The 25,300-nt window shown below is 55.1% G+C and overlaps 1 protein-coding gene across 12 annotated transcripts in view; it reads right to left on the reverse strand.

Moving 5' to 3' along the window:
• Positions 1 to 25,077, reverse strand: part of AFAP1L2 (actin filament associated protein 1 like 2) — a 37,643-nt gene extending 12,566 nt beyond the window's left edge. For 6 of the 12 annotated variants that reach the window (XM_047072727.1, XM_047072726.1, XM_047072722.1 and 3 more), the window contains exons 1-7: positions 24,987 to 25,077; positions 18,317 to 18,391; positions 16,647 to 16,741; positions 10,395 to 10,485; positions 7,468 to 7,551; positions 4,463 to 4,668; positions 3,150 to 3,329 (exon numbers count right to left, since the gene is read on the reverse strand). In XM_047072727.1, coding sequence (XP_046928683.1) covers positions 3,150 to 3,329; positions 4,463 to 4,668; positions 7,468 to 7,551; positions 10,395 to 10,485; positions 16,647 to 16,741; positions 18,317 to 18,368 — 708 coding nt within the window. In that variant the 5' untranslated portion in view covers positions 18,369 to 18,391; positions 24,987 to 25,077. The remainder of the gene's footprint in view (positions 1 to 3,149; positions 3,330 to 4,462; positions 4,669 to 7,467; positions 7,552 to 10,394; positions 10,486 to 16,646; positions 16,742 to 18,316; positions 18,392 to 24,986) is intronic. The other 6 variants (XM_047072729.1, XM_047072728.1, XM_047072725.1 and 3 more) reach the window with 1 other exon arrangement.
• Positions 25,078 to 25,300: the final 223 nt, after the last annotated feature.

Genomic DNA, 25,300 nt, shown 5'->3' on the forward strand with positions numbered 1-25,300 from the left:
TGGAGCCCCTGGAGGGGGAGCGGCTGGAGGCGACAGGCGACGCACAATTTCCAAGGGACGGAGACCCTGCCTCTCACCCCTGGCACCTGGCCTGTGACCGGGCAGCCTGCGGTGGGGGCGGCCCGTTCCGTGGGCCCACTCCCCTACAGACCCCCCTCCACGTTCCACTGGTGGCCGCTTTATCGCAAAGCCTAAAGATGCCCCAAGCCGACAGCCCTCAGCTCTGCCAGCCCCCTCCCTGCCCTCACCCTGGGCAGGATGGGCCGTTCGGCCGCGGGTCTGATGAAGAAGTGCACTTGTCAGCTGCCCCCCACCCCCGGCTTTTCGGGAGCCATGGAGCTTGCTGCGGAGAGCCTCCACGCTGCTCAGGAAGCAGGCCTGCCAATGGCCTTGGTCCGGCACTGGCTGTCCATTCAGACTCACCTGTCACAGTCCACCCCCCCGGAAGGAGCCTTTTAACTGGGGGCGAGGGGGGGTGCTGGGCTGGGGGCACCAGGGTCAGAGGCGGCTCTGGCCACTCTCAGAACCGCTGTTCTGAGCCCGGAGCCACCTGGGGGATTTCCAGAGGGTCAGAGCCCCGGGCAGCCACCAACAGCCCTCTGGGCTCAGCAAGAGTATGTTCAGAGACCCTCCCTTTTCGGTGGCTGCTTAGAGCAGTTTATAGAGACAAGTTCAAAATGAGAAAAGCCGAAGAACAAAAGGAAGAAGGGCGGTGGGGACGGGGGAATACACAGCACTTCTCGCCTCTCCCACGAACTCCAGTTCGGGACGCTGGTCCACACGGCGGACCAAATGTGCAACGTGGTGCCGTGGGAAGAGGGCAGCACCGGAATCGGCCCGCCAGCTGCGTGATCACGGGCCTAAGCTTCAGTCACCACGTCTGTGGGATGGGACGACACCGCCACCACCGGGCGGCTGTGAGGACTCGGTAAAGGACTCGGCACAGGCCAGGCACGTTCATTACCATCCTCATTAGCTGGGGCCTGGATATGCGGACCCCTTCGCAGGGGAAGCATGCTAAGCCTGGAGTCCAGGCTCGAGGGCTTCTCTGGGGGAGCCCTGCCTTGTGCTTTCCTTTTCTGGGGTTCTCATCCCATATCCGCATTTCCCGTTCACCGCCACCTACTGTCCCTACAGCCAGGCCATCTCTGTGCTCACCTGACCAGGGAGGAGAAGGGCCTCTGTGAAGGCCCACAGAGAGGCTGTGCCTTCTGAAAGTATTCTTGTCTTTGAAACCACCGGCAGGGGTCTCAAGATGAGGGCATGAGAGTTGGGAAGGGAGGCTGGGGTCAGAGGAAGAGCAGGTGAGTGTGAGCAGTCAGAGGAATAGCACTGGGAGCAGGAGTAGCGCGCGCGTGCGTGTGTGTGTGTGTGCGCACACGCGCGCATGTGTGTACATGCATGCAAGTGTGTGTGTGTGTGTGTGTATCTGCAAGTGTGTGTGCATGTAAGTATTTGTATGTACATGTGTGGATGGGGTAGAGGGCAGCTATGGTGAGTGCCCCTACACTGGACATGCATCAGTGTGGCCGTGATAGGGGAGGTGGGGAGGGAAGGAAAGAGGAAGGGAGGGAGGGAGGAAGGGGAGAAGGGGAGAAGGGGGGAAGGAGGGAAAGATGAAAGGAAGAAAGGAAGGAAGGGGAGAAGAAGGGAAAGGAAGGGGGAGGAAGGGGTGAGTAAGGGGGGAAGGAGGGAAAGAGGGAGGGAAGGAAGGAGAGGGAAAGGGCAAGGAGGGAGGTAGGGGGAAGAGGGGAAGGAAGGAAGGGGGGAAGGAAGGGGGAAAGGAGGGGGGAAGGAGGGAAGGAAGTAGTGAAGGAAAGGGGAATGAAGGGAGGGAGGGAAGGAAGTTTGGAAGGAAGGGGGAAGAAAGGAAGGGGGAAAGGGAAGGGAAGGAGGGAAGGAAGGAAGGAAGAAGGAAGGAAGGAAAGAAGGAAGGAAGGAAGGAAGGAAGGAAGGAAGGAGAAGAGGGGGGTAAGAGGGGAAGGAGGGAAAGAGGGAAGGAGGGAGAGGGAAAGGGGGTAAGAAGGGAGGTAGGGGGAAGAGGGGAAGGAAGGAAGGGGGAAAGGAGGGGGAAGGAGGGAAGGAAGTGGTGAAGGAAGGGGGAAGGAAGGGAGAGAGGAAGGAAGTTTGGAAGGGGGGGGAAGAAGGGAAGGGAAGGGGGAAGGAGGGAAGGGAAGGGGGAAGGAGGGAAGGGAAGGGGGAAGGAGGGAAGGAAGGAAGGAGGGAAAGGGGAAGGAGGGAAGGAAGGAGGAAGGAGGGAGGGAGGGAGGGAGGGAGGGAGGAAGGAAGGAAGGAAGGAAGGAAGGAAGGAAGGAAGGAAGGAAGTTTGGAAGGAGGGGGGAAGAAGGGAAGGGGGAAGGAAGGGGGAAGGAAGGGGGAAGGGAAGGGAAGGGAAGGGAAGGAAGGAGGGAGGGAGGGAGGGAGGGAGGGACCTCTCTGGCTCTGGTCTCACCAGGGGTCCTGCTGGGTCTGGAGATCCCTCTGCAGCTGTGGGCCCCTTCTTGGTGCAAACCTCATACCTTCTGGAATTGTCATGCTTATTTTTCATATGGGGCAAACCAGGTTTTATCATCACTGGGAGCTGTACCGTGTATCTGTAGGCAGAACTGACCAAGGCCATTTGTGATGGTAGAATAGAGGGCTGCGGTCACACAGCACCAGGTTTGAGACCCAATCCTGCCACTCACTGGCCAGGTGACCTCGACTGGTCATCTCCGTCTGAGCCTTAATCACCACCCCTGTAAAATGGCAGTATTAACATCGTCCAGCGCCCCCCGCCCCCCCAGTGTGGTTAGGTGGGTTAGGTTTGCCAAGAGCACAGGGCCCATGGTAAGTGCTTTACACGTGGCTGTGCTGTCGATTCTTCCTTAATAAGGAGGCTCGTGGTGCCTCTCTAGAGGCCAAAAGGCAAACGAGTGTCCCCAAGGGCCCAGCTCCAGGCCCGGCAGCAGGGTGCCGTGATCCCTTCGTTCCGAATGATGGCTACCACCTGGAACACGGAAGCCCTGGGAGTTTGAAGGACTGTAGATCCTTTACCCTTGACAATGGCCATCCCTTGTAGAAAAAGTCAGGGAGGCAGAACTGAGGAGCCCCCGGGGAGCCCGCAGGGGAGCAGGCCCGTGTCCCCCCCAGCCCAGTGCCACCCTCACCCTGAGCCACTGCTCTGCTTGGTCCCTGCTCTGCAGGCCGAGCACGATCACGTCGGCGTTCATGGGCGTGATCTTTAGCTTGTGCTCCTTCTTCCGCACTTGCTTCTCCTTGTGGATGACGCTGCTGCCCACCAAGTTCACGTCCAGCTGCGGGCTGTGGTCCTTGGAGGATTTGTAGCACTAGAAGGGAAGAGAGACGCTCTGAGGCTTTGCCAGGCCTGGCGGGGTTCCGCAGCGGAGGGGCCGCGGGCACAGCAGGACCTCGGGACCTGGGCGCTCCCCAGGAAAACCAAAGGTGCGGACCCGTGGCCTCGAATATCAGCAGCTCTTGTTCTCGGCACCAGAGCGACCAGGCTGATTGTCTCCCCTCCCGCACCCCTCCTCCTTGCCAGTCTCGCCCAGGGATGCCCCAGACCCCGCTTATCCATGCTGCTCGAAGGTCCCTGTAGGCCTCAGGTTGCTCCTAAAAACATCCTCTGTAGCCAACTCTCATACTTCTGGCTGGACTCACTCACTTCCCCGCCTGTCTACATTTCTTGCTTAGCGCCCTCAGGAAGGGGGCCGTAGGGAACCGAGACTAAGCTTCGTATCTGCTTAGTTCAGAAAATGGTGTGTTAGTGAAAAAACGCGGGGACTTGCTTCGCCTCCCGAAATACTTAGCCCCTCAATTTGTCACAGGTATAAAGGGCGTCTTCACGGGGCTGCTGAACAGGCTTACCAGAAAGAACATCTGCACAGAATCGGGCATGTTGTGAGTGGTGAATTAAGGGCACTTATAATGATTCCAAGGAACTGCCAATTAGGACATAAAACTGTGAATTTTAATTTGGAATCACAGGAAACAGGGCTGTGGTCAGAGTAACAGCTTCTGATTTCTTTAGGGGTTTTGTCTTATAATCAGTAATTCAAAATACTGTGACTTTTGAGACGATGCCTCTCATCCTAGTGCCGCACAGGCGAGTGGAGTAACCAGAACTGGGGCCGGGGGAGTCCTGACCGTGCAGCAGGGTGGGGTCAGGATGGGAGGAAGGAGCCCTCAGGCCGAGGGGACAAGACTCCTGGAAACCTTCTACGGGATGGGACTGGGGGCAGGGAGTGGTAACCCCAGCCCCCTCTGAATGACAGATGAAGGCTACTAGACCCTTTTAGTTGAGATAAGGCACTTTGGTTCACGCAAAGTTCTGCGCACGATTCTGGGTTAGAAAGTGGAGAAAGCCTCCAGACATAAAAGGCTCTGACCGCCTAGTACCGGGGTCCATCTCCCCAACTCCCCCAAAGAGAAAAGACCGGAACACAACGAGAGACCCACTGACCAGGAGCCTGGTGTCCTTGACGACGCACAGCTGCTTGGCCCACTGTCCCAGCCACTTCTTGCGCCACAGGAAGGCACAGATGCGGGCGTCGCGCATCAGCTCGATGCCGGCCTCAGGCGACGGCCACTGATAGGGGGCCGACTTGCCCTTGCTGTTTTCCTCTTCGTCGTAGGACTCGTAGGAGCTGCTCACTGCCTCTCCGTCCTCTGCAAGGAAGGGCCACGGGGTCACGGACCCATCGGGCAGGGGCCATTCCAAGCGTGCTCCGTCCAGGAGGGAGGGCAGCAGGCAGGGGCGGCCAGCGGCCTCCAGGCCGCAACGCACCTGCCTCTCTGTGCCCTTGAACCAGCCTGACAGCCACCAACCACAGACCTGGGCAGGCCTGGCCCCCAGATGTCCTCAGTGAAGCTTCCTGGATGCTGCTTCTGGCCACAGACACGTAACTAAAACCAGGAGTCTCTCCCTTGTCCTCCTCAAATCTGTCACCCCAGACTCCGCAGAAACCTCCGACGAGACACTGCCCACAGGCGACTGTTCACGCTTCACAAGGCCAGTGCCCCCCCCCCTCTGCCCCCCCCCCGGGGCCTGTTTCTTCACCTAAAGGAAGAAGCAGGGGGTGAGCCTAGCAACAGGCATTCTATGGGCCGCAGGAAGGGCTCACCATCTGAGCCCAGGCTGGGCACGTGCTGAGCCTCCCACAGCCACCTGCCCAGCGGGGCCTGCTCTGTCCCTGGTCTTGTCCTGGGAGTGGGGGGGTGGGGGAGGTGGGCCATAGCTTGTTAGGGTGAAAGAAACCGCAGTCGGAAATGGCTCTGTGGGGAAGGCCGGCCGGCCCCCTCAGTCGCAGCCCTTTCCCAAACCCACTTCCAGCCTCCCCAGACTCTGCTCGCTCTCCCCCGCCCACTGCACACCTCCCTGCACAGACTGCCCCTTCTGCTGGCTTCCATTCCTACCCTTCCTCCGCCTCTGGCGACCAGCCCACCTCACGCGTGTGTTCCGTTCAAGAGAATCCCCAAGCTCACCAAGCACAAACTGTTCGATTCTGTACACGCTCCACGTGCCTCAGTTTCTGTCCTCCCCCCGGACCCTGCGAGAGTTGCTCTGTTCCCTAGGCCTCGCTGCGCTATTCAAGATCAACAAACACTAGGTGAAGGACAAAGTCAGTAAAACCCCCAAAAAGCGGGACACGGAGAAAAGAGAATCTCAGGATCTCTGGTGCAATCCCTGCCTCGGCACGCAAATCCTGTCTGTTGGAATCTCGGTGCTGCGCTGGCCTCTGCTTGATTTCCCCCCTGGATGGGGAGCTCACTATCTTATGAGCACTGGATACCTCCTTCTATTACTGGGTAGCGATAACAGAAAGTCAGGCCGCTATCTACTCCCCCGGGACTTCTACAGACATGCTCTGGCCCTTTGAGTCGCAGTGAATACACCTCCTCTACCCTCCCCCTGATCCCCTTTGGAAAAAAGTCAGCCTGTGGGCCCATAGCCTTCCCTTCTGCAGAAGCCCCTTCTACTATCTGCACAGCCGGGGTCCTACGTACTAGGAAAACAGCACCACCTCTGAATTAAATCATAGAAAAACGGAATGAGGCCACGGCCACAATTATTCCAGCTCCGATGCCAATGAAAATGTGCTTTACTATTCCTAAAAACAACACCGTCACTATTTTAACACCAGCTTTCTTTAAAAGCAGTGTGTTACTACTCCCTTTCACATCGTCATAAAAACGTGGCACAGTTCATAATTTCACACCTATTCAAGAAGCAAAGATTGAAAGCCGTGGCGTAGCCAATGGGAGAGCCGAACTCTCCCACTGCCGGTAGGAACATAACAGGAACGCAGGCCTCTCAGAAGACTACCCGGCAGCTTGTTGTTTTGTTTCGAGAGCCGTAAAAACACCCATGCCCTTTGACCCCCACAATCCCAGTCCTGGGAGTTGATCCTAGGAAACTAGTTTTTTGTTTTTTTTTTTTAATAAAGAAGCGGAGGGTGGGGGAGGTTACATGCGTCAAGATATTAAATCCGGGGCCATTTACAGTCAGCGGAAGGAGAGCAGGGAGGTGGGGAAGCATGACTGCATCCACTCTGGAGCATGCCCTGTGACAATCATCAAGGAGAACTCTGAAGGCCAGTCCCTAGCCCAGTAAACAGGATCTAGGTAAGAAGGCCCACGAGCTTTTATACCCACAGCTCGGTACTGAAAGGCAACAGGGAGAACTCAAGATAGCCGATTTGACCAGGTGGGAGGAGCAGGGTGATTTTACTTGAAAAAAAAAAAAAAATGTCCTCATGGTCACTGCGGTATTATCTGTACAATAAGTGAAATAAGAATGATACAATGTCACTGGGATGCCTCCTTCAGTAGCAAAACTTAATAGAGGGAGGCCACCGAGTTTAGCACGAAGAAGTGGGCCGAACCCCCTCACTGGTTGTGCTTCTGGGGTCCCCCAGGTGTTCCGTGGAAAATTCTAACACCTGTCCATCCACTCCGGGGCGGTCTGCGGAAGCTGAGAACAAACAGCAAATCGCAGTAGCTCAAACTACCTGCAGCCGCACCGGGGGAGCTTGGGGCAAGTGCACTGTAACTTCATTTATCTCTAAGAGCGATCATAACACGGCTGTGAACGTAGGGCAGTCTTAAAGCAGGTACTTGGCTTCCAGGGGTCACGGGACGAACAGGAGTGACAGGCAGGATGCTCGGACGATTCCATCCCATTTCTGCACCCCTGGGTGGACCGCACCCCAGCATGTGCTGCTGGAGGTTTTGGGGAACAGAGGGCAGAACCATGTGGCGGTCTGGTCCTTCGCCCACGCATGCGGATGCCAGGTGTGGAAGGCTGAGTAAGTCTCTCCTTCCGGAAGGATGACACATGCCGTGCACATGCAGGACCCATGCACAAGGCCCATGCGCAGGGCCACCCTCGGGGCATGCATCCTATTCCCTGAGAGCCAGGCAGCAGGCACCAAGTCACTGGCATTCAGCTCCGGGGACAGGCAGTACCCAAGGTGATCGTGGCGTAAATGACTCCGTCGGGCACCTGGACCCATCTGGGGATTCCAGTGGGCGAGAATCCACCACAGTGACCTGTGTGAGATCCAGAAGCACAGAGAAAGGCAAGGTGGAGAGACACAAGCTGAAGAGAGGGACAGACCCACGCGCGGAGGGTGACACAGAGAGACCCAGTTATCCACCACAAGCCAGTACTTCCCCACCGGAGGGGTGGGTTCTCAGGAGAGGCCCTAGCCCGACCCAGGACATCTTTCCTCAGCACCTTCTCGTCCAGAGATGACCACGTAAGTACTCGTCACCAGTGGGAGGTGCGTAGAAGGCCCCTCTGGCTGGTACTTTTAAGAAGCATGTAGGAATTCTCTGCTGTCTCTTTGCAGAGGATTCTGTGGCCTTAGAGGGTGGCTGAGCCCACACTGGAAGGCGGCTAAACTACCTGGTGAGCAGTGATCCCCACATAGGACAGTTCACGAGAAACAGACGTGTACTGTGTCACCATAACCTGGAAGGGAGGTTATCTGCTCCAGCAGCTGCCAGGTCCCCCACACGAGACATTACAGGCCAAGTAGCTGATGTCTCGGGCAAGGAGGCCTGACCCTCGTATCTCCTGCACAGGCCATCAGGGCACTTACTAAGCTGTTACTCGGAGAGAGGGACCTGCCCCATCAGAGCCGGGTGGGGACAGTGCTGATGAAGCAGGACAAGAGCCCAAGCAACCGCTCTCTTGAAGGAAGTCCGCAAAATGGCTGGTGGCCAATGAACCAGGGCAGGGCGCAGGGGGCCAGAGGTCACTCCTCCCGGTGTGACCAGCACGTGTCACCGCTCAAACAGGTGCAGGGGACAACAAGCAGGAAGTGAGGGCAGGCCGGCTTTCATATGCCGGTGACGCCCTCCCTTCGCGGCCCGTGTGACCAGTTCTCCCCAGGTCGTCCCCGGTCCTTGTCCCGGCACGAGAGGACAGGCCGTCGGCATTCTTCCTGCGCACCTTGCTGTGTTCACGCCGTCCCCACCGGGACGCCCCGGTCCCGGCTAAGACCAACCTGAATTCACAGTCGAGAGACAAACCCCGACAAGCTTGAGCCCACTTGTTGATGACGAGGTGTGTGTCTGCCCCACAGACAGGCCCCCGGGAGCGTCTGGGAGACAGGCCCCGGCTGGCACGGGCCACACCCCGGAGAGCCAGGCTTGCGAGGCTCAGAGGTGCTCGTCACGGTGAGTCACAGCTTCCTCCTTCCACACGCATGAGGATGGCCGCGCCGCACCGTCGGCTTTGCTCTGGAATCACAGCCCCGCCGGAGACGTGGCAACACCCCACACGCTCAGCGGGTTCAAGCTAAGTGATGCCCGCCCACAAACCAGGAGAATAAAATAACCTCCATCCAAACAGGCCCTCACCTCCCACACAGTTCCTGGGACCGGAGGCAGTAGGTAAAGTGTGGAGAAGGATCCGACGCGGCTCCAAGGGACCCGTCCCATGTGATCTCTGGTCCTGTTCCTTACGGAGCCGACAACACCCCTCTCCAGCCAAGTTCATTCCCACCACCAGGGACCCTTGCCTCTTGCATCTGCAAACTGCTTTATGCTCTCAAAGACCTTTCACTTATCAAGGAAAGGAGCAGACTGAAGTAAGAGGGGGGAGCGAGAGGGCCAGAGTCCAGCTGCTCAAGTGAGTAGGCCCATGATACTCTTCCTTCTGGAACTTTTGGGGCCTTTCTGTGCTAGCGAATCCCTACGCCAAGAGCACTTTTTTTTTTAAGTTTATTTATTTATTTTGAGAGAGTGAGAGAGAGCATAAGCAGGGGAGAGGCAGAGAGAGAGAGAAGGGGACAGAGAATCCCAAGCAGGCTCTGCATTGTCAGCGTGCAGCCCTACGTGGGGCCTGAACTCACAAAACCATGAGATCAGACAAGAGTTGGACACTTAACCAACTGAGCCACCCGGGCGCCTACCCCCTCCAGAGCACTTCTGATCTGAATCTCCCAGGCTGAGAACCACTGGCCAAGGCCAGAGGGCTCCAGTGTGAGTCCTGCCCCTATGACACAGGTCACCTTAGTTCCTAAGTTAGGTCAGTCACTAAGTAACCCTCCAAAGGCTTGCAGTCTCATCAGAGAGAAGCCAAAGTCCTCACCATGACTGGCTGACTTCTTTACCCTTGCTCCAGCCACACAGGCCTCCTTGCTGTTCCTTAAACATGCTGAGAGCCCCCCCCCCCCCGCCTCAGGGCCTTTGCATGTGCTACATGGTCTGGAAAGTTCTTCCTGGAGGTCTCTGCCTTCCCCACATTCCATTTCATTCAGGAATCAGCTCCAGGTCATGCTGTCAGAGAGGCCTTCCCTGTTTAAACTAACACCTTCTCCTGCCCCAACCCAGCCCCTATGCTTTCCATCCTAACACTGTATTGTCACCTGACATGCCCCATGTTTATTTGTTGTCTGCCTTCCCTCACAGAATCTAAGGGCTGTGACTCTGGACTGTCCTGAGCTCTGCTGAGCTCCTGACTCCCAAAAGCATGCTTGGCACACAGAGTGAGCACAGTTAACTATCAGGCCAACGGAGAGCCCCAGAAACAGCTCTGGCTCGGCCGGACCACATTCCCGTTGCTTACACGTGTCCCTGGACCGACCCACCTCTCCTCCATCACACTTCTGTGCCAAAGCCAGCACCGTCCAGACGGGAACGGCATCAGACACAGGGAACCAGCTCACCGTGGACCATCCCACGCCTCCTCGCAGGCGGCCCGGGTCTGCCGGGAGCTCTCAGCTCCCCACCAGAGCAGAGGCCCGATGCTCTGTGGCCAGTTCTCAATTCGGGCCACGCTCTCTGGGAACAGCAGCCCAGGCTGCCCGCGGCTTCCAGCACCGGCATCTGTGCAGGAAGTGACTGGACCCCCTCCGAGTCCCAGCCCTGGCCCCGGGGTGTACCGTTGAGTGATGTGTCGTATGGCTCAGCCTCTTCATAGTAACCCTCTGGAGACTCAATCTTGGGGACGGAGAGTTGCTTCCGCTCTGGAATCTGTGGTATGAACAAACAAAATAAACATACTCAGATATGATACACTGAGAACAACTTGGAATTAACCCTCTGGGCAGAAGGAGGGGATTCCGGAAGAAGAAGAAAACCGTCTGGTTGGACTTCAAGTCAGCTGGGAGGGAGAACGTGAAATGCCATGGCTCCCGACAGCCACCACGTCCGCTGGTCTGCTCCCAGAGAAGGGCTGTGGGCGCGTCGCTGAACCCCGCGGAGCCTCAGCTTTCTCCTCTGCAAAATGAGGCTCAAATCCGCCCCGGCCCCAACACACACACAAAATGGCCTTGTGTACGTGATATGGAATGCATACAAACATCCAGATCGTGTCAGGCCGCTGTGGCTTCTAAATAGCATCTACTTTCGAAAACGACAAGGGCTAATCAAGTACACACGGAGGAAGGTGACCTGGGTTCTAAATCCTGAACTTTCACCATAATAAGTCCGACCACTCGGATGGATATTGGGTGGCTCCTGTGTCCAAGCTGCAAGGGAGGCGTCCGGATGTCCCGGAGTCGGTCCTGACAAAGACTTCACCAGGTGGTGGATGCTCAGGGCTCCCACTCACGTGTCCTCATAGACGAGGTCAAAGTTCTGTGGGGACCCGGAGGGCGTGAGGAGCGTTTGCCACCACGGGAGGACACGAGCTTTGAGTGGAGTCTCAAAGATGACCCTGAGCTTCTTATGTGGCACGGGCACGACTGGGGAGGAATAACGAATATACCCAAACGTGCAGAAACGTGGAGCGTGCAATTCTGTACTCCTCCGTTATTCTGTACTGTAAATGGTTTGGGAAAGCCCTTGTGCTGGGCACTTGGGGAACTTCGAATGAAAGCAGTAGAAAGGGGTGGGGGGAGACGGAAGGAGGGCGGCCAACGGAAAGACCCCACACGGCCCTGGGAGATGGGCCTCTGGACCTCGGAGGACTCCCTGTCCTGCCGGCAGGAGAAGGGGAGATCTAGAAACCCCTGCCTCTGAAATGAGCTCATGAAAACGAGGGACTTATCACAGAGATGGCTCCCCAAGTCTTGGCCCAGGAGATGGTGGGAGAGCGGTCAGCCTGGGCCGGGGTCCCCATGGTACGGGACTCGGCATGGGCTGCGAGAGCGTCCGCCCCCCGCCTCCTCCAGGGCAGAGCAATGATCCTGCGGCTGCTTCACCAAAAGCAGCATTCCAGAGCCAGGTCCGGCGTGGCCTGGCACCTCATATGAACCCTGGAGTGAACGTAACTTGGTTGCAGTTAGGGCTTTAGGACTCTGTAGATTCAACTGACGGGATGTGATGGCCTCTCCCTCACCTTCCCTCCCTACAAACGAGAATAAACCCAGGGCTGTCTTGAGACAAAACGTGACGGTGTTTCCACAATGCCTGGCCCGTATCAAACATGAGGAGGCTGTCACCATCACTGTCTCGGGGCCATCCACGCCCTGGGGGCGCTGCAGGAAGCCGGGTCACCGAATCACCGTCCGACAAGCTGAGGCAGGTCTACACGCAGAGGGTTGAGAGGCCAGGCCAGAGTGTGGGTCCAACTCTGAATCCTTCTAAATTCACCTGGCCTCACATCAAGAGAGCGGATACAAGATCCAGGGGTAGGCCTCGAGCAGCTTCCAGCACCCCCACAGTGCAAGAGGCAGAAAGGTACAGAGCATGAAAAGAACAGAACGTGCTCTTTTCCGAAGCAGATCGGCTGCTGCCCTGGGCCCGCAGATGCGGCTGTGAGTGGCACCGGGTCAGGCTCCTTCCCGAGGGCAGGCCAGGCACGCTGCACACGGTAGCTGCCAGCGGATGACCTTTCGGGTCTGCTGCCACAGCCTGGTGAGTTGTCTCTGCTCGTCTCGGCCATTCCCGGCCCCTTGGTCAGTTTGAGAAAGGGCTGCCCGAGACCCAGCCGTGGTCCTCGAGAGCCAGCTTCCTGGGGTCCGAGGGGAGAGCATCGCCTCCCCTGAGAAGCAGCAAGGTCCCTGCAGATGGGTCCTGGAGCTCATGTTTCCTAAGCTGGCCTGGCCCCCGGCTCCAGCCTCCAAGAAGCTCCATCCCCATCAGGTGGTGCTGGGACCCTTCGCTCAGGGAAGGGGTGGGTCCCATTTAGAGAGGAGCTCCAAGCATCCAAGATCGAGCTGCAGCCCAGACTCCTGCAATCAGAACAGGACAATGGGGGAGGCGGGGGAGGGGGATGAACCTTTCTTCAGAAGCCCCTCAGGGGTCATTCTCACCACGTGGGTCCTACTGTCCTATCTGGGGGCGGAGTACTAGGGAGTGTCTTCTGAGAGTCTCCCAAGCCTCTCCCTGTAAAATCCCCTGTAAATGGATCTATGGGGAGAGGCAGGAGAGGGAGGTGGTAGAAATCCAACCTCCAGGGCTAGGGTTTGAAACCTGACATGGTGCACCCCAGCTGTGTGTCCCTGGGCAACTTACTTGACCTTCCTGTGCCTCAGTTCCTCCACTGCAAAATGGGGAGAGCAGAAGTACCTGTCACATGGGGCCACTGTAAGGATTAAACTGTGCCCAGCACTATTATCCAATACGTATGCATTTTTACCAACCTAAAAAATACAAGCGTATCAGGGAAGAGAGAAAAGTTGTCAGCATACACGTTCGACAGAGGAAGAATGGCCGTATCCTAAGGAGACAGAGGAGACGTCTGGGGTTGCCCAGGCTTATGCCCAAGCTCAGCCTTCATCAAAGAAGATGGTCCCTGCCCTCAAGGCTGCTGGGGCAAAACATAAGCCCTTGAGTCAAGTTACAGGTTAAAATGATTTGCACAAAAATTCAGAAGAGAGTCACATAATGACACAAGTATAATGACCCATTTTCTGAAGTCAGAGGAGCAAGGGAGGCTGATTTCTCAGGGAAAGAATAGAGAATGAGAATAAAGGGATAAAGATAAGGGACCGTTAAAGTTCATCATCATCATCATTGTGACGGTGCAGGTTTTAGACACTAAATGCAGGTGCAGAAGAGAGATGACTTCACAACCTTCAGAAGGCTCTGAGAATTCACAGGAAGGGACAGGAAAGAAAGCCACGTGGCTCAGCCGGATTCGCCAGAGGTCTACAAACTTCTCTGTAAAAGGCCAATAATACATTCCTAACGGATCGGCAGGTCGTTTGAGGGTCGCTGATCTCAGCTGTTCAACTCCGCCGTCGCAGAGCGAAAGCATCCATAGATAATACATAACTGAGAAGCGTGGCTACGTTCCAATAAAACTTTATTTACAGTAGCAGGTGGTTGTGGATTTGGCCTGGGGGCTAGAGTCTGCCAGTCCTGATTTAGAGTAGACATGAGAGCTGAACGTGGGCAGTGGCCCGGGTGAGCTGAGGCGTCGGTCTCTGTGCTGATGAGCAACCTGCCCCAGCGGGCACTGTGGAACATTCCCGGGACAGGACGAGCAGATCCGGCCAGCCCCGGCTCCCCAGACCGACCGTGGCAACGTCCTTGTGTGGAGTCAGCTGCTTCCCCCAAAGAGAAACCCACTTAAGACCAGCGCCAATGCATGCTCAGGCCTCAAAGGGTGGCTGGGGTAGGGATGGCTGTGCTGGCCGGGAGCATCAACGAGGCCAGCGCACGTTTCTCCTACGGTGACCGCAGCACCTGGCTGGGCGCACAGCAGCGGGAAGTGCCACGGCTGCCTGAGTCACTGGTCGCACCCACGAGGTGGCCCCGGACCCCTGGCTGCCTTTTCCCTTGCTATCCACGGGCTCTGCGGGGGTGGAGGGGGGACCCAGGCCACCAGAGAGGGAATCAGGGCGTCCTGAGCCTGCGACAGAGGCCACGCTCCCGGCCCAGCCACAGGCACTGAGGACCACAGGCAGACGTCCCGCCTCTGTCTCGGCCATCGGCAAGTCTGCGGGACTTGCCGCAGCTGTTGGGACGAGTGCGGCCTGACTAGTTTCTCCCAACAACCTGGTCCCAGACCCTGCGTCTCCCGGCCCACCGCCGTGTCTGCAAGGCACAGATTTCCAGAACAAGGCAGCACCACCCGGTACTTGCCTGTGAGGCTCTGACTGCTGACAGCCTCTCCCACCCGGTGCTGGGCCACAAACTGCTGCCCCAAGAATGGCAGAGCCCAAGGCCCTGGCCAGAGTCGGGCGCTGAATTCCGGAGAGGAAAGTTCCAGTGCCAAGCAGCCACCTCCCCTCCCCCGACCCGGTGAGCAGTGCTTGGAGCACCCCAGAAAACCACCGCATCTCCCACTGGTTAGACTGGCGGCAGCCGGTCAGGAGCAGAGGCCCCCCCTTCTCCCGAGCACTGTGGCGGAAAGTGAGGAGAGCCCGCAGCTGGAAGGACCAGAGACTACAGCCTCACTCTGCTGGAAAGACGAGCTTAAGTCAGGCGGGCCTGCAGAGTGGCCTGGAAACCAAGAACCCGCATTCAGGTCTTGGCCCCGCTACCTCCCAGAGGTGGGCCCTTGGCCGATTACTTTAACTGAGCCTCTGTTTCTTCATAGGAAAACAGTGACCAAAAATACGCATCTGTAGACGGATGGCGGGGAGGCCCCAGTTTGTGTCCATCAGGGCGCCAACGGCCCAGGTGTGGCAGTCACCCGCTTTGCAGCATAGTGGGGACAGCAGGGACTCAGGCTCAGGCCATCAAGTCTCACTCAGCCTGAGATGAAGAGTCCCCACCAGTTGGTGACGGGGGGGGGGGGGCGGGGGCAGGGGGGGTGCTTCATGTACAGGGATACTGACCCAGGTATTCCGGACATCCTCAGGAAGGCACGAATGGAGAGGGCCAGGCTGCGGTCCGGGCGCCCTTAGCGGTGACCTGGGCCCACAGATCTGTCCCTGGATAGCACCCTGGGAGCTCAGTGACCATGGGAGTCACACAGCTTCCTGCTGGCACTGAACCCAGGACCCCACTGTCCCCCAAACCCTTCCCACTTCTTGACCCCAGGACCCTGCTACGCATAGAAATCCTTCCCGTTTCTCACCTCACACCTCTCTAGAAAGCCTCCCTGACCAGGCCCTAGACAGGGAAGAACTTGGGTTCAAATTCTGGCTCCACCATTTCTGTGTGTGGGACGTTCAGACGCTATTAACCCGCAAATTCTTGGTTTCCTCACCCGTAAGATATGAACACCGCTACTTAGCCTCCCTGAACACCAACGCAGTGTGCCACGCGTAGCCTTAACCCATCAAATAAGACAATCTCAGGAGACGGATTCACATTCTTTTAAACACCGGGAAACAGAGGGCCAGAGACCTTAAACAACTTGCTCGAGACCAAAGAGCCAGTACCTGGTAGAGCTGGGATCTGAACCCGGGTCTGTAGGATTCCATGATTCACTCCACTCATTCACGCGGCCTACTGTGTGCACATGCCGGGCAGGAAGCAATAAATGAGAGACACTGTCCCTGTCCTACGAAGCTTACGTCTGGTCGGGGAGGCAAATAGTACAAAGATCACTTCCGTGGTGGCAAGGGCCACGGAGGGGTAATTGGCCGTGGGGTAGACGGTGACTGGGGTGGGCACAGAGTTGGGGTGCCTCATGCAGCAGGTCGGGGCAAGTCTGTCTGTGAACGTCTGGGAGATGAGAAGGCAGCCACCGGACAGCCAGGATCCAGACGGTACAAAGTCCCTGAGGCAGCACTGAGCCTGTGGTATAATCCAACGGCAGAAGGGAGGCCCGTGAACAGCAGGTGCCACGGGGCTGGAGATGCAGCTGGGCCAGGCTGTGCAGACCGTGTAGGCCATGGGGCCGGGCTAAGGGACACGGATGTTTTTTGCCTAAGCTCAATGAAAGCGTTTGGCTGGTCTGAGGCAGGAAGTGCAAGGCGATATGATTTACATTTCCAAAAGTTCGCTGTGGCCTGAGCCGGTGACCACAGCTCTACAGGGCCCCACTCACACGGCGCTGGGCAGAGCCCGGTGGAGCCTCAAACACTTGGTGGCATCCAATAAAGGCAACCCCCTGCGTCTCCCACTCCCTTTACCCTTAGCGTCCTGAGTACCGTGGCCCTGGGCAAACGGTGCCACCCGCAGGCAGGCGTGCTTTTGTTCTGTCTCTCTCTCCCAGTGCCTCGCCCCATGTCCTGCACATAGTAGGCGCTCAGAAAACACCAGATGTTTGGTGAACTGACCCCTGTGAGAGCAACTGGAAGTTCATGGGGCCCCAGTCAGGAAATCAGGGGTGTTGGACAAACACTTACGATCTTGGGTGGCGGGAGGTCTGGAAGGCTCTTCTGAGGGGCCAGGGAGTGCTGGCCAGGCTCCCCGTTGGGCAGTGGGTTCTGCTCCTCAGGTGCTGTGGGCGGCAAGTAGGGGGAGGCTTCAGTGAGGGGTGCCCAGTGTCATAGCAGGTGCGTTATCCGGGAATGTCTGGTCACATGTGCCATGAGATCTATTTGAGCAGGTGCTAATTACCCACGAGGAGGTCCCAGCAGCCAATGTTGTTGTTTTCCTTCAAGAATAGGGTGCAGTGGTGTCCCAGCCATGGGCAGATTCCTCAGAAGGAACTGGTTTGGGGCTTCTGGAAGCCTCCACACCCTCTCTACTACCTGCCCTGTGCCAAAAATGGCCTAGCCACAGAGATTTAGCGAGTCGAGAAGCTGCCCTGTGGTCATTATACGGAGCAGCTCTCAGCACCAACCCTGTGATTATGGCTCTTTCCACCCCAGTTTCCCCAGAAGGCAAATGACCCTGGGCACTGTGGCAGCCTGCGTGTGGATAATTTCTGCTGAGCCCCAGGCTCGGCGGTGAAAACATGAGGCGGAAAAGCCACAGTGGAGAACTTGGCCACCAACTGTGTGTGCTTTTAAGGATAAGCATCCAAAGGCCCTTCTGAGCCTGGCCATTTCAGCCAGGGGCCCAGCCAAGTCCAGGACAGGCAGGCTCAGGCAGATCTGACCTCGGGGCTTTGGTGGCTGGCACCTTGAAGCCAAATCTTTAACCGGACTGAATGCTTTGGAGCACTGCGTCCGACCTCTTGCTAAGCCTCTGCATTTCAGTCACAGGCTTGGGAGTTGGGGGATGGGGCTTTTAATCTCCTCTCCTCTGCAACGAGGCAGCTCTACAAACCTCTGGACCTCCCTAGGGTCCTGCCAGACCCACTCCTCAAGGTTTTCAGAGCAAAGGAGAGAGCAGAAGAGTAAGATACCATGGAAGACCTACTATGGCCTTCCAACATAAGATACAAAGTTCTGCCAAGAGAGCACCTTTGAGCAAAACTTTTGAATATTAAGGCAGCTGCAGACATCAGCATTTCCATCCTCTACCATCCCCCCCCCCCCCCCACATCAAGTCCAGACTGCGGGGCACCTGGGTGGTTGAGTCGGTTAAGCGGCCAACTCTTGGTTTCGGCTCAAGTCATGATCTCACGACTCATGAGTTCGAGCCCCTCATCGGGCTCCATGCTGACGGCGCCTGCCTGGGATTCTCTGTCTCCCTCTCTCTCTGCCCCTCCCCCCACTCACTCTCTCTGTCTCTCTCAAAAAGAAATAAACTAACATCAAAACCAATCCGGACTTCTATCAAAGATATAAAGCTGGGGTGTGGAATCAGCACCAAGGCTGCTTTCCTAGAGCATCGGACTGTGACTTCCTGTTTCTTGGGATGCTGTCGGGGAAAAGCTGAGAGACTTCAGGGGCCAGATTCCTTGTCCACGAATGGGACATGGGACCTTTAAGACTCAAGGAGGTGGCCTGATGAAATATCCCAAAATACATCAACCCAAAATACCATCAACTAAAATGTGACTGCCAGAAATAACTCCACTGGGCTGTCTGGTGCTGGCTGGGAGGAAGGAGGGGTGGGACGGGACCACAGCTTGTGCGCCCCCCTCCCGGAAGCTGGCCGCACCACCAGTGGGCTTAGCCTGTACCTTTGTCTTGGGACTCCGCATTCTGTGGCCTGTTGACGGTCACTTTGTTCATATAAATGTACTCCTCATCGGAACCTGCAGCAGGAGGGTAGAAGACAAAGGTTTCATGTGATTCCACGATGGGAAATGGCTTCTGGAGAGAAAGAGCGTCCCCCGAGAGACACTGTCATTAGCCTGGGTTCCAGGAAAAGCATACAACATTCCGAGTTGAAAGAGTCCATTATAGAATTGACAGATTTCCAAAAACAGAAAGGCCAAGTTGCTGACTGTTAGGTTTTCAGCCTAGGGGTGGGGTGGTGGGGGTGGGGGAGGGAAAAGATGGGTCCAGAAAGATAGCTTCAGGAATAAAAGTCTGAAGGTGCAAAGGTACCCGCACCTCAAAGATCTGCCCCGTATTTCACCAAGCAGATTTCTCTGGGTTTCCTAGCATTTCATTTAAACTAAAAAATACTTCATATCCATCATTCTCACTCTAGTCTGGGTAACTCGTATGGGCTCATCAGAGTGATGTCTTTGTAAGACAGGGCACATTGAGGATCTGAACATTTAGCTCGCAGGCCTCTAGGTGGGGTGCCAATGTGGGGCCCTGAGACCCCCAAATCGTGAGCTCTGGGTTTGGAGGGGTGGGTGTGCTGGGAATTGAAAGTGGAGCCCTGCCAGGCACCTGCCCTACCCTGTAGATTGTACCCTGCAACAGCTCGGCCCTTCCCTCTTTTAAAATCACTTCTGTGTAGGCGACCTTCCCAGTGCCTGTCTGGACAGAGAAATGTCAGTCTCCTGACACCTGCTTAGTTTCTTGTGCCCCGAAGACCCTTTCTTCAGAAGACTGCACAGGAAGCTCATTCTAGTGCTGCTCCTCTTAGAATTCCACCTGCATTTCTCTTTTGCCCCTTAATTTGCATTTCCTAGAAACCCGTGGCTCCGGTAGTTGGAGACGGTGTTACCCAGCCAAGGGACCCAATTCAAACCCCTGGCGAAGGAGGCAGTTCAGTGTCAGATCCGCCCAGCCTCCAGCCAAGAGGCCTGTGAAAACCCAGAGGAACGTGGGGAGGATACAGCCAGCGGGGTCTTTTGCCATCAGCCTGCCGGGTCGCCATCCTGGTGCCCAGCCCTGCCGGGACCCGTCAGCAACATCACCCCCCACCGCGGCAGGTTATGGGAGGGCACTATGAGATCTAAAAGTAGTCAGCCACAACCAGTATACTTCCACTGACTGCGACCCAGAGGGGCCGGGTCAGGACCTTTTCCAGAGAAAAGCACCCAAGAAGAGTGTTCTGCAGGGGCAGGAGGCAAAGGTCTGCCATGAATGGTGTCATTCTGAGCAACGCAGCTAACGCGTGTGCCTTGGTTTTCTTGTCTGCTTGGGATACTATGGAAAACGACTGTGATAAATATCACTTGTTTTTACCTAACTCTGAACACTTCCAAGAGTACAAAACTCTAATATTAGGGAACTTGAAAAAGTGAGCCCTATAACTAACAAAGATTACACATGACAAGCCTAGGGGCACCCGGGTGGCTTGGTTGGTTAAGAATCCGACTTCGGCTCAGGTCATGATCTCGCAGTTCGTGGGTTCGAGCCCCGTGTCGGGCTCTGTGCTGACAGCATAGAGCCTGCTTGGAATTCTCTCTCTGCCCCTCTCCCACTCACATGGATTTGTCCGCTCTCTCTCTCTCAAAATGGATCAATAAACTTAAAAAAAAAAAATCAAAATAAATGAATTACTAGAGAGTGTGTAAATTGGCACAGCCATTTTGGAAGCGATTTTAGAGGATAATTTAAAGTGTTCATATTCTTGGGGCACCTGGGTGGCTCTGTCGGTTAAGCATCCAACTCTTGGTTTCAGCTCAGGTCGTGATCTCACAGTTCATAAGTTTGAGCCCTGAGTTGGGCTCTGTACTGAACAGTGCAGAGCTTGCTTGGGATTCTCTCTTTCCCTCCTCTCTCTCTCTCTCTCTCTCTCAAAATAAATAAACTTAAAAAAAATAGTGTTCACTGCAATATTGTAGAAGTTTTTTTTTTTTTTTTTTTTAAATTACGAAACTTAAATGTCACTAATGGGAGGCTGGTTGAACATCACTGTTCATCTATCAGTGGACACCTACCCAACTGTGAAAAATGACAAAGCAGCTCTATGTCTGCTGTTTACAAAGATATCCAAGACTTACAGTTAAAGGATCATGTTTCAGAATAGCAAAAAGAGAAAAAGTATGTGAACTGCCAGCACATGGAAATGTGCACAGGCAACGATTCTAAGTATAAAAATAACGTAAAGCAGAATACAGAGGCAAACCACAACTACATAAAAATATTCAGATGACGCTGATAACGATCAAAATAGGAATCGAAAGAATGTAAATAGCTTAATGTTCATTTTATGTTCATTCCTTTTTTCTTACTGTTGACTAAGCCCACACTCCTGTAAAAAAAAAAAAAAAAGGCAAGATATTGCTGTCATTGTTTTAACTGTTAGATTCTGGGCAGGTGCTTTCTCCGCAAGATCGTGACTTGTGCACTGCAGAGAAAACTCGCACTGGCCTCTTCCTGAGGCCGCGTCTCCTCCCCTGGGCACTCTGCTGTGAGCCATGGTTGGCTATGGTTTGATGTTCCAGGGTTGCCAATCCAGGACCATTCAGGTAGGTAAGTAAGAGGCTCCCAGGACCATCTGCAATCCTAGGAAACACCCAGTGAACTTGGCCCTGGAACGGGAGACTGCTGAGCTGTCCCATGTCTGGGAGGCAGTAGCCTTGGGTTGGAGAATTTCCTATCATTCCCTCATTCATTTGCAGAAGTGCGCTGAGCACCCGCACCGTGCTAAGTGCTGGGGACACAGCACAGAATGAAATAGAAGACACTGTCTCTCTCTTTATGAGCCCAACAATGGAGAAGGGAATAGATCCTAATGGGATAGTCGACACCAGCATGTGGGAAATGACATCAGCATAGGTAGGGCTGGAAAGGACAGCTGACCGTGCTCTGAGGAAGTGTGTAACTTGTGGGAAATGACCCCTGTGGCAGGGGGTAGTCTCTCCCAGAGAACTGGGTGGGGGTAGAGGGGAGGCACACGGACCCTCTTTGCTACCGCTGGACACACAGAACATTGGCAGCTCTTCCTATCAGAGGAGCAGCCCCCGAACTCTCCCAGAGTCTCCGAGGAGGGCACTGAGGGACCCATGACACTCTCAGCTGAAGGCAGGAATGAACAGCAGGCTCCTATAAACAAACTTCATTCCCTGCCGTGACCTCACCATCCAGATAAAAGGCGAAGAGAGTAGAAAATTCTTGTTACAGTCATACAGTAAAAGATCAGAAAACCCAAATAGACAACTTGAAAAGTGTAAACACTCTCTCTCTCTCTCTCTCTCTCACACTCCGTCCAAAATGTGTGGGAGTAAACAACAGCTCAGCCAGTGTAGACCACAGACTATCTCAAAATGATCAGCCTGCCTCCACCTACAAGTCTCATCAAGCTGAGCTCATTTTCTGGAACATACACAGCAAGACGTGCCCGGGAGGCTGAGACGGGAGACAAATGCCTTGATTTCAGGGGGGCTTTGGATTCTGTCCTGCGTAGCACAATTACTGTGGTGCAGGTGAATCTGGAACGTGGGACAAGGAGGGGAGTAGAGCGGTTTGGTCCCTCTGCCCGGTCCCAAGCCCTGGCTCGGCCACTCACAGCCATATGCCTTGAAGAAGTGACTCTCCGAGCCTCGGTTCCCTTGTTGAGAAGATGAGGACAACAACTCTCTCCCTGACCCGGGACGGGGACTGGGTGGCACAATCCATGTCATTTCATATATTAAGCACCGTGGTGGGGCAGAGTACGTGCACGGCAGACGTCAGCGGCTGTTATAATCACTCTGCTAGCCGAGAGAGCGCACAGACGACCAGAATGGATCTCAGCCTCGAGAGCAGGAGTGGGGAGTGGCGGCCACAGGTCCCGGTAAGGCCGTGCGCACGCTTCCGGTGGTCTGAGCGGTGCTCTGTGGGCAATTCACGCTGGGCGCCTCCTGACCGGTCTCAGCAGCCCCGGCGGCCCTGCGAGCTGCAGAGACCAAGGGCAGGGGGAGGGTCTGACTCTATCAGAGCAGAGCACACAAACACCTGGGGTGAAACAAAGGTCAACCTAGAGGAAGCTACACAGCACATTAAGCCACAAAGGGACCCCACCCAGGGGGCCCTGATAGAGCGATGAGAACCAAGAACCACTTGGTTCTTGGGACCAAGAAGAGGACCGGGATGATGGGGAGAGCCCGTCACAGAGGCGTCTTCCCATTCCCAACGGAGGTATCGTCTATCATCAGACACGCTCAGGTCAGAGCACATCTCGACAGTCTGGGCAGTGTCCTTCTTCAAGGTTTGCATCGACGGCTCCGGCCGTGGGGTGACTCATCTCTAACTCGCCGGCTTTGTAATGTGGATTTCCCACCTACCACCTTTGATGTGCCGCTCGCCAGCACTCACGCAGGCCAGCCGACACTAGCCACGGAGCCAGGAGGAGCCTGGGGACCAAGGGTGGCCTGGAGAGTGGCAAAGGCCACACATGGGGCTCCGGGAAAACACCTCTCCTGGAAGGCTAAGAGAGCTGGGGCATGCCGGCCAAAGAGAAGGCTGCCGGGCCTACGGCCACATGCCTCAGTTTTATGACTTCTCTCCCATTCAGAGCATAAAAGCCGGTTTCCACAGGGAACAAAGAAAAGGAAAAGCGACCCTGAAACGTAACCTGGCGGATCCAGGTTGGACATATGGGAGAACTTCCTGACGGTGATGGCTGTAGAGGGTGCACTTCCCTTCTCGGGGGGGTGGGGTGTGGATTTGGGCTGCTTCCTGCCCCGAGGCAGATGGTCCCTTACTGTCCCAAAATATCACTCCCAATTCTCAAACATCCGATATAGAAATAGACTCAACTAAGCTGTTAGGACTTCACAAGAAGGCGTTTCCTGTTAAAAAAGAAAATCTGAATGTACTAGAAATGAAACCACCATGACCATTCTTGTGCAAGAATGTTAGAGCAGCCTTACTATTTGCAATAGCCCAGGCCTGACAACACAAAAGTCCAGCAACAAGTGAATGGACAAGAAGATCGTGGTACATTCACAGACTGGAGCACTACTGAGTAATGGAAGCAACAAACTATGGACGCAGCTCGTAGCACGGACGAATCCCCTGAGCGCAAGAGGCCAAACAGAGTACACACCCTACGATTCCATTTATATGAAGCTCTAGGATGGGCAATGCTAATCTGTGGTGGGAGAAATCAGAACAATGGTTGCCTTGGGGTGGGGGTTCAGGAATTCACCGAAAGGGGGCAAGAAAGAACTTTCTGGAAGGATAGAAATGTCCGATGACTTACTGTGGGTGGCAGGTACACAGGTGTATACGATTGCCAAAATTCACTGAATTGAAGGCTTAACTGAGATCTATGTATTTGATTATGTATAAAATGTACCTCAGTAAAAAAGAAAAAAAAACAACTATGTACTCAAGGTCAAGGTTCTGTGATCTATAGCCTTAAAACTATGTTTTCCTCTGGGCCATATGATGCAGGGAAGGGATTTAACCTCTCTAAGCCTCAGTTTCCTCACCTGTAATAACAGCACCCATCTCAGAGGAGTGTCTTAAAGATGAAACAAGTTGATGTGTGTGCAGGTGGGTAATGTTCAACGAAGCGTTGGCTATTATTATCACAGTTTATTATCCCTTCTCTACTTTGAATGAGTAAGGAAAAGTGCTTTGAAAACACTTTGTTTAAAACCTCACGCAGGTGGGGCGCCTGGGTGGCGCAGTCGGTTAAGCGTCCGACTTCAGCCAGGTCACGATCTTGCGGTCTGTGAGTTCGAGCCCCGCGTCAGGCTCTGGGCTGATGGCTCAGAGCCTGGAGCCTGTTTCCGATTCTGTGTCTCCCTCTCTCTCTGCCCCTCCCCCGTTCACGCTCTGTCTCTCTCTGTCCCAAAAATAAATAAACGTTGAAAAAAAAAAAAAAACTTTTTAAAAAAAAAAACCTCACGCAGGGCCGCTGTGTTGGGTGTCTGGAGATTTCTGGGCTCTCGTTCACGTTACATCACTCCTATGCTATTGCTAATGGGCTGAATTACGCACCCCCCCTTCATATATTAAGTCCTAGCTCCCAATACCTCAGAATGTAGGAGGAGAAAGTGTCGTCAAAGAGGTAACTAACATTAGGGGTGCCTGGATGGCTCAGTAGGTTAAGTGTCTGACTTTAGCTCGGGTCATGATCTCGCAGCTTGTGAGTTCGGGCCCCGCGTAAGGCTCTCTGCTGTCAGCTCGGAGCCCGCTTCAGATCCTCTGTTTCCCTCTCTCTCTCCCCCTCCCACCCCCTCTCTCAAAAATAAATAAACATAAAAAAAAAAAGAGGTAATTAACATTAAATGAGGTCACTAGGACGGGCCTGAAACCAATGTAACTGGTATTCTTTCTTGTATGAAGAAATTTGGACACGGCCATGCACACAGAGGGAAGATGGTGTGACGGCCCAGAGAGAAGACGGCCGTCTACAAGGAAGAGAGGGAGGCCTCGGAAGGAACCGACCCTTCCCGACACCTTGAGCTCAGATTCCTGGCCTCCCGAACTCTGAGAAAACATTTCTGTTGCTTAAGCCACACAGTTGGTGGCTTAGGCCCAACTCCAAGGCCCCCGGGCCACACTTACTGCTGCTTTTGGTGTAAAGCCGGAGGAGCTCAGCCAGGCCACTCTTCTTGACCACAGCGGTGCTGCTCAGGTTCTCTTGGTCGAGAATCTTGAGGAAGTCATCCAGCTCTGTCAACAGCTGCTCCAGGGCTAGAGACAGGAAAGAGAAGAATCCGTTACAGCAGTTGCCTTCTCTCCAAAGGCCCAGCTCAGAGGGGCACCTCCTGATCCTGCATCACCTCGACATGCGCCCTGTGGTCCTGAGGGGGAGGGGCTTGGGGTAAGGCCTGGAAGCACCTGGCGTGGGGGGGCGGGGGGTGGCAGCCAAAAGGTGG

The sequence above is a fragment of the Lynx rufus genome, unplaced genomic scaffold (assembly GCF_022079265.1).
Source record: "Lynx rufus isolate CCGP_SWC_20201006 ecotype Redwood Valley unplaced genomic scaffold, mLynRuf1.p SCAF_11, whole genome shotgun sequence".
NCBI classification, from domain to species: Eukaryota; Metazoa; Chordata; class Mammalia; order Carnivora; family Felidae; genus Lynx; species Lynx rufus.